At 38.4% G+C, this 12,563-nt stretch overlaps 1 protein-coding gene across 1 annotated transcript in view; it reads left to right on the top strand.

Moving 5' to 3' along the window:
• Nucleotides 1-518: 518 nt before the first annotated feature.
• LOC115436633 (disks large-associated protein 1-like) overlaps nucleotides 519-12,563 on the top strand; it is an 86,045-nt gene continuing 74,000 nt past the window's right edge. The window contains 2 exon segments of the mRNA XM_030159531.1: nucleotides 519-581; nucleotides 9,112-10,616. Of these exon segments, the coding sequence (XP_030015391.1) occupies nucleotides 9,204-10,616 (1,413 nt within the window). The 5' untranslated portion in view covers nucleotides 519-581; nucleotides 9,112-9,203.

The following is a 12,563-nucleotide window of genomic DNA, read 5'->3' as shown; positions in this document are numbered from 1 at the left end:
ATTACCTTCTTCAAATCACATTTCTTTATTTTAACTCATTAACATTCCTAAATTAAGATTGACTCCATATTGAATATAAAATATAAAACTAAGGAGGTTTGGTAGCAGTCCTAGCATTTGGCGAGTTTTTTCTGAGCTAAACCAAAACAGGAAAGAATGCTCTACAGAAACAGAAGTACCTCAAAGAAGCTTAGACCTGCATGCGGAGGACTGATTGCGCACCAAAATCTGATTCATTAAAACAGCTCCTTAATGTCGTACTCAAAAGAGAGCCACTGTTCTGTAAGACACGAAAATAATATCTTACATTAGTGTGTGTGTGCATGTGTGTGTGTGCATACATGTATGTGCACTGGTATAGAAGCGAATGCCCACTGGGCTGTACTAAATGATCCTGTCTGCCTCCAGTACTGGTAACCACCCTCAGAAAGTGACTCAAAGGCTTTTTGTTCACCAGCTTCCATTTAGCCTAAAATAACTTGATCCCAGCCCTATTTTCATTTCTCCTTCCGCCTACACACAGCATCAACCCAGCCTGCTTGGCACATATGGCTCTTTGAAAACTGCAGCAGGAGATGGTGGTAAGAGGGGTGGGAGGGTGTTATCAATCTCTTATCGTTAAAAAAAAATATCTGTTCTACATAATCTTTGAATTGACTTTGCTTCAATCTGTGCCGTCAACTGCAATCATCTGCCACTCTTCATAGAACTGCTTCTCAGTGTTAAAATGGACATTCGAATGTAGTTGAAAGATGCAATCTGTCACTGTCTCATTTATGTTCATTTTATACTGGTTGATTGATTTCTACTGTTATGAAATGTGATTATGTTTCATTCTTTTTATAGTTATTATTTTTTTAGTCATCATGACACAGTCCCTCACCAGCTTTCCACCCACCAGTGCTGCCAAGTGTGTTCTGTGGAACTGAGTCTCTGTTGCAGACAACTGAACACTGCTCTCTATGGGTAACACTGTGATAAGTGGTTTTGATTGACGTGTGTTTTTAGAATTTTATGTCACAGAAGTGTGAACCATACAGGATTCAAGGTGGAAATACAGTAGTTTGGGCCAGTTGTAGTCATTTTTGTGTAGCAAAATCTATGACAAAATCAAGTAAGATCTACTCTGGGTAGGTGGTAACGTGATGTGCATTATTCTAAAAATGTTTTGTTAGGTGAGATGAAAAGATTAATGTCCTTTGTTTAAACCAACCAGTAATGTCCAGGGCTTGATATTAGCTCCAAAAATGAGCCAATCCTCATAGACCTCTGAGATAAAGGTAAAATTTCCATCTGTACTACAGAAATTAACATTATTACAGCCTGGTACAAAAATACTTTTGGTCTAAATAGCTATTTCCAAGTTCATCACAACTGCATGGTAAGTGAATTATAATATAACTCACCTATTAAATTCAGGTGAGTTTTACCACTGTTCTGCTTCTTTAGATAGAGGCAGATTCAGATTTTTTTTTATTCCAATGAGAGAAGTGAATATGAACATAGGCTGTTCAAAGTAAACATTGACCCTTTTCAAAAGTATTGTTTGTATCCTTTGAACATTTTGACATAAAAATTTAAATTTTAAGACACAGAACATGAAAAAAAAAAATCTTTGAAGCCTGTCTGTCTCAAAAATACACTATGACATCTGGAAACACAAATCTGTGCAGAAAAATACCAGTGAAATGCTGGTGTCCTGTGCTGTCGCCACATAACAAGAGACAGGAAGCATCAATTACTACTATCAGAGTAGGATATAGTGTCACATCTTTCAATAGAGAACATTAACAGTAATAAAGGGTATGGCTACTTTGAGTAGAGCTTCTGTTTATTGAATGAAATATTGGACAGAAATGTACAGAAATTTGGATTCAGAAGAATCAAGCTTCGTAGTGATGCTGATACATTCTTCTCTACATTTCTTTTGCAATACATCAATTATCTTAATCCTATTTGCATGAGTCAGATTTTATGTATTAGGAACATGTGCAGCTTATTTCAGTCCCTGTCATTTGGATCCTTGTCTAGTAATGTCTGACTACACATAATTTGAAGTGAATCACTTCCTCCTTTGATTTAATACAATTTTTTTTTTTTTTTTACCACAGTCCAGTGTTGTGAGTGTAAAGCTTCTGCAGTGAGACATACTAATTCTGGGCTTTCTACACTGTAAAATGTAACGTGTTGTTTTCAATCCAATCCAACTTTATTTGTAAAGCACTTTAAAACAACTGCAGTGGACCAAAGTGCTGTACAGAAGAATAATTAAAACCAAAATAGAACAATAACATACAGAATAGATTTAAAGACATAGAAACTTTACAAAAAAGAAAAAAGTGCTATACAGAAGAATAAATAAAACCCAAATAAAATAATTAAATACAAGAATAGATTAAAAAGCCATACAATTAAAAACAACAAAATAAATAAATAAATAAAATAGATAAATAAGAACAAAAAACCACTACCAAATAAAAACAATAAAATAAAGATAGTACCTTCAAACATCTCACATAGTTTCAAAAGCCAAGGAGAAAAGATGGGTTTTACGAAGGGATTTAAAAACAGACAGGGAGGAGGCCTGTCTGATATGGAGAGGCAGATCGTTCCATAGTTTAGGAGCTGCTGCAGCAAAACTAAACTAAATATGAGTGAAAGGGTTGCAACCCTTTCACTCATAAAAAATATGAGTGAAAGGGTTGCATTAAATTTTTATGTCAAATGAACAAACATAGCTTGTTCTCCTAACATACACGATGTTGTCTCAATGAAATATCCCTTGTTGAGTGTATCTCTGTCTTTGTGTTTTGGACGCAGATTTATTAGTTAGTTGAGCTTGGGGTAGTAAAAATTTTATTCAGCTGAATTAAAAATTTAAAAGTGTAGGCACCAGTTTGGTTGACTGGCTGGAGCTGGACTCAAACTAGGGATCCTCTTACTGTGAGATCACTGTACTTACTCCTGTACTGACCACTACACCACCATGTCTATCATCTACCTTTATTTGTAGGTGTGTGATTAGGTTATGTTTTCATCAGGGTTTGTCTGTCTGTCTGTTGGTTTGTCTGTTAGCAAGATAACTCATAAAGTTATGGACTGATTTGGATGAAATTTTCAGGAAATGATACTGGCACAAGGAACAAATGATTAAATTTTGGTGGTGATCGGGGTGAGGCTGATCTGCCTTGATGGAGGTCCTCGCTCTCTGAGTGCTTTTCTAGTTTTATTTTATTTTCTGATTTCTTTATGAATATCTACTTCACTTAATCATTTAAAAACAAACACATAATTGAAATTATTATTATTATTATTATTATTATTATTATTACAGTTAAGTTCCAAATCTTTTTGCTTCCATAATTTCAAACAATGGAAGTAGATACAGTTGAGGCACTTTTGTAAAAAATAAATGTGACTAATATCTGCTCATTTAGACACCCTTAATACATTTGACAAATGTACATCATATTTCTTAATGAAGTCATGTCAAATAAATGTGAAAAGATGATAAAGTACTTTGTAACTTGTTATCAGCATCTCACTCTATCAGTAGAGCTGTCATGCTGTGTGAAGCAGTTGTGTCACTGGCTAAGTAGGACAGAGAACCACACAACCAGACATACACACATCTATCAAACAACTACACCACAAATGTGAATATGTAAGTACACACACACAGGCATGCATGCACCATACACACCAGCACTTCGGCCCTGCATGGCTGTTCATCTGTAATAAAAGTGCCTTGCGAGCAGTCTGATCCCTGGAGCCTTTTCCCACAGTAGTCTGAGATGTGAACTTGCTGTTATATAAGGTCGAAGAGGAGCCACTTCTCATGGTGCTGTTACCTGCTCTAATGTACAAACTCAGAATGGATGCATTTACCAACACTGTGTAAAAATGTAAGAGACAGTCACCTAAGTAAAGAAAGACATTCACACTTATTCCTTCAGACCAAATCTGCTTGAAAGAAATTGCTTTCCTTGTTTGTAGTTCCCTTTGTAGTTATGGCTTTGTCGTATGTAACACTTTTGAGGGTGAAATGTATTATTTGTTACCAATCGAGCAAGTTTCGCTAAATGATACCAGACAGTGATAGTAAATGGTAGACACATACAAAGTCATGCATTAAAGCTTCAGTAGTCATTATTTTTGTCAGACATCCTCTGTCGGTGAAAAATTGTGACATTCAGACTAGGAAAATTTTACTTACTTTTGTGCTATAATGAAATTACACCACACTAATATATGTCACCATGGACTTTGTGAATTTGAAGTCTTGTCCATTGAAATGTAGATGTCTGAATGCAGTGTTGGTGTTATGTTCTTGAAAGTCTGACACAGGCAGCAGAAGTAATGCACCTGTAAATAACTCAAAACCCCAGAAGTGTAAAGAGTGCAGTGCAGAGTTTTTTCCTACATGACGCAACATATACCTACCAATCTGACAAGATGTCCTGGACAAATGGAAAATCTTCCTAGGTGACATCTTTGTTTGTTTTTTTTTGATAGGGTGTAAGACAGTTATCACTGTCATCAACATATATTTCATTGTGATTCTATTCTGAAATATTTTAAAATCTATTATCTTCAACATAATTAAAGTAATGAAAATATGATCTTGGATTTTTTCTGTGACATGCTCTGAGTGTTTAACTTTAGTCATGCGGTGCATATGTGCATATATGCTTTTTTTCTAAAAGGTAATAACCGATGTGGTGGATCTGTAATGCAACGCAATAAATATTCTGTAAACACAGATACAAAAGACACAAAGCAGATATTAGACTCTGTATTTAAGCTTTAGTGTGTAAGATTTAGGATTCTGACACAAATGGAATATAATATTCCTTAGAATGAGATGTTTGTATCTACAGAGAGCATGGGTTGCCTCCACAAAGTCCACTATGTTGTGTCACCATGACCCTATGTACCCAGATTTACGGTGCAGTGCTGTCTTATTATGTTTAAGTGTTTTCTACAGTTAATGTTGTTTTAACTAAAAAGCCCAAAATTTTCAAGACAAATATTGGCTCTAATGAGGGTCATGTTTTTAGCAGCCTGTAGGGGAGGATAGGTTGAACCCAGAGTATAACAATCCACAACTTCAAAACCAGATGTAACGAAAGATTACACACTGAACGTTTCTATACTTATATCTAGATCTAGATCTATGTGACAAAAACATCTGAAATTCTTATTAATGCATACTCTTTATGATTAAAATTTTTTATACACATCCACTTCTGTCACTACAAGATCACAACAAGGTGGAGGAAACAAACTTTTAGGCAAGAAACTTTAAAGAAATGCCAGGGAATCAGTTATTACAACATACGTGTGGCAGGAAATTGTAGTGCTCAGATATGTTCCGCCATTGGTGGAACATGACCGGGCCCTTTAAACCCAATAAAGCTTGTAATTACATCGCTTTACAACATACACATGCCCACAAAAGCAGGTCTTACAAGCGTTACTACATTTTTGACACACAGCTCAAAGAATTTGATAGTAAGGGTTCAGCACCATGGACAGCAAACATGTCATTTTGACATCTATCCAACGGACACATCATTCTGACTCTCACTTTAACGAAACACTTCAACTACTGACAGCACAGTAGGCTACTGTATCAATAGCTAGAACGTTTTGTAAAGTTGGTACAGTGGCCCACAAGTACGATCACAAATTGAGTAAAAAGTAGTAGATCTACTCACCGCTATTTAAAGGGCACACAGCGAGCCTTGCACTCCGCGAACTTGTCCACAATGTGCCGTATGTCCATTGTCTTGGCTCACTCATTCTCAATGGACAAAATTGCTAGTTGGTTTTTGTTGCGCTTTAATTTTGAGAATGAGCCTGCTACTTTTTTATTCAGTGTCCAATACTTCCCTTTGCAGCGCAGGTGAGGAGGGGGGGCTACTGGTCAAGCACCAGGACTGTCCCCTGGTCTTACGAACTGGTTAACAAAATCCATACTCAATAAGGATATTCATATTAAGGGGTATAATGTTCACAGGACTGATCATCTTAGAAGGAGTGGGGGTATTGCAATATGTGTAAAAAACAAAAATGTTTTGTGTAAAGTTTTTACTCTCCAAATCAGTGAGCAAGCAAGCAATTTGAATTTCTTGCTTTGGATCTTGAGGTTTCTAAATCCTTGCATGTAACTGTTGTTGGCTGTTATAGGACACTCTTCATCTGAAAACGATACTCTGTCCAATTTAATACAACTCATAACTGATCTTGACTATAAGGAGATAATAGTTTTGAGAGATTTAAACTAGAACTGTGTGCACTCAGAATCAGATGACTGCAAAGCTCAGTTTGATTCTTTAAATCTGTTTCAGATTGTAGATGGTCCCACTTGACTAAATATGAAAGATCCCCAAAGGTCTGTAATTGATTTAATTTTAACTAATATGCCTCATAAATATACAACTGTTATATTTGCAAATGATATAAGTGATCACTGTCTTATTGCAGTGAAATACAAAACTTCCTAAAACCAAACTTCCATTATAGTCAAATGTGATATGAAACACTTCTCAGAACAAGAATTCCTTCATGATCTTTTTTATTTTGAATGGGATAAAATCTGTTTCATTTATTTTTTATTTTTTAATTTATTTATGATGGTTTTATTGGTCTTATAAATAAACCTGCTCCTCTTAAACGCTATAGTCAAATAATCCGTGGTTCATGCCCCAGTTAGCAGATATGCTTCATGAGTGTAATCTGATTTGGGCAAAAGCCAGGCAATAAAAGGAAGAGTCAGATTGGCTGTGTTTCAGGCAACTCTGAAACTCTTGCAACGTTACAATTAGAAAAGCTAAATCTGAGCATTTCCTCATTCAAACTACCAAAAATCTCAACAACCCATCTAAATTCTGGAAGACCGTTGCATCTTTGAGTGACAGTAATACTATTGCTGAGTTGCCTCTAAAAGTGTTGGGCAAATTACTTTAAAAAAAAGTAATTAGTTATAGTTACTAGTTACTTTCCCCAAAAAGTAATTCAATTAGTTATTGAATTACTCCTTCATAAATGTAATTAGTTACCAGGGAAAGTAATTATTGGGTTACTTTTTTGAAAAACTTTGAAATTTGTAAAAGGATTTGGATTTTTGAGTGGGTTTCCGGGCCAGTTGTATAGCTTAATATTTATTCGACTTCAAACGACAACTGGCAGACATACTGTAGGCCCTAATAAATAAATAAGTAAATAAATAAATGAATGAATGAACAAATATACTGCCTCTCCTTCTTATCCTTTGGGAAATTTCAGTTGAAAAAGACAAGTGATCTCACTTTTGCCATCTTGAGGCGACTTCTCTCAGACAGTATTTGTCCTGTCTTAGAGAATACTCTTTCAGATGGAACTGATGTTGCCACTAAACAGAGCTTCATAACCATGACTTTGGTAAGACTAGGGTACACCAGGGCCCATCTTTTCCACCACATAAGTCGACCTGCATTTTTAGGAAGAAGAGGCTCCTCCAGATAGTCCTGCATCTCCATTTTTTCAGTCTCATTTTTTTCACACTACAGTAAATGTGGCTCCAGTCCAGTCAGTCGGACTCAGGCAGGGCTCACTAATAACTCCTTTCAAAGTTAGCTGCACACATAGATGCATTCAAGTGAATAGGGTCTGCTGCGGACAACTCAAACTCTGAGATGTCATTAGTCGTTCGTGTGAAGGCAGCGTTGACAACTCTGACTCATGGGACACACAGGTGACACATGAAGGCAGCGTGGGCAATTTGAATATGAGAACGGCTCACAAACGAATGGCTTGCAACTGTGAATCGGTCCTATCATTCACTTAAAAGAGCTGTCCAAAAGACTCAACTTATTTGCGAACGTCACAACTCTAGTGCCTGGCTGAGCGAGCCAGGTCGGATAGTAGCTGTTAGATATCAGTGCAGAATACCACACCACATTTCACTGTAGGTAACAGCAACGGCATTGTAATGTTTCAAATAGTAATGAATTAGATTACCCATTACAGGAAAACAATAACAGCGTTAGTAATGCCGTTATTTTTAACACTGATTGCACTGATTGTCAAGGACTCACAGCAAATTACTGATAAGATAGAAAGGCTAAAATGTTTTAATGGACACTTCATATCTGCAGGTGATTTGTTCAATTCTCAAAATTTCAGTCATGGAAAGAGTCAGATGCTCAACTGTCTGAGATTCCAACTTTCAGTTTTACTCCTTTTAATGTCTCTGAGGTGCACAAAGCTCTCAGACTTTTAGACACTTCTAAATCAACTGGTCCTGATAAATTAGAGCCTTTTTTTAATATGTTTAGCAGCAGACTTTATAGCATCTCCTTTAACATACATTTTCAATCTGTCTATTTTAACCAATGAAATTCCAAGAACAGACTAAGAAGAGACTTGTTGCTGCCACTTTTATGTCTGTGCTTGATTATGAAGACATTATTCATATGAATGTGTCTTCTCAGTGTTTAAATGACCTTGATACTGTTTATCATGGTGCTCTGAGGGTTCTTACAGGCCTCAGAGCCCGGACTCATCATTATCTTTCATACACTCGATTTGGATGGACAGATCTTTTTACACGCAGACTGAAACACTGGTCTTCTTTTATCTATAAATGTATTTTAAGTCTGCTTCCATTATATTTAATGGTCTACATCTGTTGGAATGACTTAAATAATTATAGTCTCCAGTCCCAGGATCTGTTATCTCAGTCAGGACAGAACTGGGAAAGAAAGCTTTAAAATAAAAAAGCCTGAAACAACCTACAGAAGGAGATAGAACTAAAGGAATGGTGATGTTTTATATGTATCTTCTTATCTAGTGTTTTAAGTATGGTTTTATGCTGACTTTTATTGTGTTTTATGTATAATTTTTATGTATATTTTTAGTGTGGATGTATGCCTGTGATTTCTATTTTGTGTAACTTTTGCTGCTGCTGCTGCTGTCTTGACCAGGAGCTTTTTTCCTTTTTTCCTTGTTAAATAAAGGTTATAATAATGTTGGACCTCTTTGTTTGACATGGTACTAATTGAACTGTTTGTTGTTTAACTTGTTGCCTTGTATTAATAGTTTGCCTTATTGCTCTTCTCCTTCCAGGCTTCCAGAGTCTGCAGCACTCCTCTCAGGGAAAGTCTTTTGCAGCCTCTCAGACACAGACCACTCTGTCCATCACCTATCTTTCCCCTATCATGAAAGGCTTGTCCAGTAGTCGGAGCCACCATCATGTGGTCTCCTATGAGCCATCATATGATCCACTGGGTCACCATGTTGACCGCAAACCATATTTGATTAGCCAAATGGACATGCCAGTGCCCATTCCCATGCCACACCCAGCTGAGCTGCCCTACTACAATGCTCAGCGTACCTCATATGCTTCTGACAGCAACAGCATCGTCCCATATGGAACGTTCCCACGGAGGTGCCACTCCACCTCCTCATCCCACCATCCTGAGGTAAAGGATGAGTGTATGGCCATGGTACCGTATGTAGGAGGAGGGGGAGGTGGAGGAGGAGGAGGAGGGGGTGGTGGAGGAGGAGGAGGCTATGGAGGTAAAACGCCCACCCGGGTACCAGCAAACTTTGCGGACCCGTTTGAGCGTCAGTCATCATTTTCCAGGGATGGCTACCATACACTTCAGTACAAACGAGGAGTGCTTGCCCACAGTGGGGGGATGGGGCCCAACAACAACAACAACGACAGCCCAGGGAGGATTCGCCATTTGGTCCATTCAGTCCAGAAACTTTTCACCAAGTCACATTCATTGGAAGGCCCACATCACACACAGTCCTCCAAGGGGGCCAGTAATGGGAGCGTTAATGGTGGTGGTGGTGGTGGAGCAGGTGGTGGTGGTGGTTCAAGGGCAAGCCCAGAGGGTGAAACTCCACCAGTGGGAGTGCGCCACAGGAAGCGCAGCAAGAGCCGTGAGCGCTGTCGATCAGCGGAGCCCAAGCACCGAAGCCACCACCACCACCACCACCAGCTCCACGGATCAGCATCTGCACCGGGCTCTGGGTATTGGAGCTCTGATGACAACCTGGAACGGGAGCTGTGTCTCTACCACCCCCACCACCACCAACCTCCACCCTCACCTTCACCTTCCATTTCCCCCTCACCCATCGCCATGACAATGGGCCGATACCCTGGCAATAATCCAGACAAGTTCCCCCAGACTCCACTTCCCTCCTCACAGTCCCAACAGTACTTTATGATGGACCCTTACAGCACACTTAATGAACACATACACACCCACACACACCATGGCTACACACACCACCATACTGCACTCAAACCTTCCCGGAGCAACAACGATGTGAAGTACGCAGCGTCGTCGGCATGTGTGCCAGTTAGTGGTAGCAGCAATAACAGCGCTGGTGGAGGAGGTGGCCCCTTGCTGCCACTGAATCTTGTGGATGGGCCCCTTGTGAAGAAAGGGGCATGGTCATCAAGCCTTACGGTGAGCAGGGCCCGAGAGGTCTACACCAACAACAGCAGCCACAACCAACCACGAGCCAGCGCAGGATCCGGTAACCTAAACCTAGATAGAGCTCTAGTCAAATCTAAGGCCAGTCAGCAGCAGGAGCGCTCTTGCCATTTCTTACAGGTAAATAATTCCTCCTCGATTCCCATCCAGTCCAATTGATTCACCCTCCCCCTCCCCCCCCCCCCCTTTTTTCCACTACTTAATTTTCTCACCAATGTTTCCTCTGAGCCAGTGGTGTCCAGTCCAAGACTGTACAAGACTGCAGGTTTTCAGTGACTCTAGACACTAAAAATCTGAGATGGGTAATACAAAGATCTTGGCGTCATCCCCTGCTATGGCTCAGAGTTAGAAAGGTTGCAAAGATCAGGCCAATCTTTTTAGGCTGGTCAGACAATGTCCGTTTAATGGGTAACTCCACCAAAGAGAACCACAAGACATGCTGGAGCATTATAGTGGTCACTATGTCATACTAGGCTTGTTAAGAATCTTAATCTTGATATTGCTTCTCACACTGCTTTTTATTTTTTGACTAATTTTGCCATATTTTTCTATTTACATGATTCTGTTGGGTTTCTGTAAATTGACTTAGAGTCTGGTTTTGACCAACTCTATATATAAAATGTCAAGAGATAACTTTTTTGTGATCTGGCGCTATATAAATAAAATTTGATTGATTGAGTGATTTAATTGGTTTTCCCCTGTAAGTCGCTTTGGAAAAAAGCGTCTGCCAAATGCGTAAACATAAACATAAACATAAACATAAACACATGATGGAAGGAAGTTTTATGTGATACATTTATTGTGGAAGCTAACAACAAAAGTGTTGGGTTTAAGTTGTTTTAGGTTCAGAATATGGCCCATGTTATTAATTTGTAACTGTCATATAGTATAGCCACACAATAAATACATAAAACATACACAAACATAAAACAGGCATGTGAACCTGTGTATAGAATGCTACAGACAACTTACACTAATGTTTCCATACTCTGGGGAAGTTGTGTTTGGAAAGTGATGGATTGTATAAAGAGATGAATATTGGCACATCATTAATTTATTCATAAATTTTCCACCCGCTCGTCCATTTTCTGAAGTCTTCTGGAGGGTCATGTGTCTGCTGGAGCCTATCCCAGCCACCAATGGGTGACACTCAGATGTGTCATTGTGTAAAAATGAAGCCAAAATTCAGGGGCTACAATTCAGGATCATGTTAGGTCATCAGAGAATTTAATTACCCCTTTTTAAAAAACAAAACAAAACAAACAAACAAAACAAACAAAAAACAATTCCAATTTTTGTGGAATCTGCAGGCTTGTCAGGCAATGAAGTAAATTTACAAAGGAAATGAAATAAAACCGATAAAATATTGTGTTATGTTCCTACTCTTTTGGGGTTGTAACATCAAATATTTTATTTAAACAAACCTAAGTCAGTCCAATGAAATGTGCCTAAAAAATAAGAAATAATGATCGGGAAAGGTTTATTGGATTTGTAAATCAAGTTTTTAATTTGGCCAAATTCTCAGAATAAAATGGAGGGGAAGGGATTTAGGACTTGTACTGCAGCAAACCCACCGGGGGAGATCAGGATATTTTGACTTCACTTTAGAAAGTCTATCATGGTGTCCATATTACATGAGAAAAGCTTAAAAACAACTGGAGACGCTCTTGGGTTGTACACAGTATGGATTCGCTGTCCTTCTAAGAAAATTTGAGATAAAAATAAAATTTACCCCTCCAGATTTATAGTTGAGCACGGCAGAGTTCTTAGTGTTGGTATTGGTCAGTGTCACAAACATTTCAGAATCTGCCATAGACAACCAAAAAATTAATTCTAGTCCATCTCATGTGATGTTTTTACCCACCATAAAACACTAAACAAAATTAAGGACAAAAACAGTTGCCAAAGATCAGTTGTTGTCGCCTTAACCAACAAGCTTGTTACCAACACAAACCATCACTCTCCAAGCTGCGGGGTGATACCGTGTAGTCTGATCCTGACATACAGTCATACACTTTGTTCACTGTGGCCATAATCATGTAAAATAGACAAAAAGAATTCATTGGT

This window comes from Sphaeramia orbicularis, chromosome 17 (assembly GCF_902148855.1).
Source record: "Sphaeramia orbicularis chromosome 17, fSphaOr1.1, whole genome shotgun sequence".
NCBI lineage: Eukaryota > Metazoa > Chordata > Actinopteri > Kurtiformes > Apogonidae > Sphaeramia > Sphaeramia orbicularis.
The sequence above is the reverse complement of the archived record's forward strand: the minus strand, read 5'-3'. Positions and strand labels throughout refer to the sequence as shown.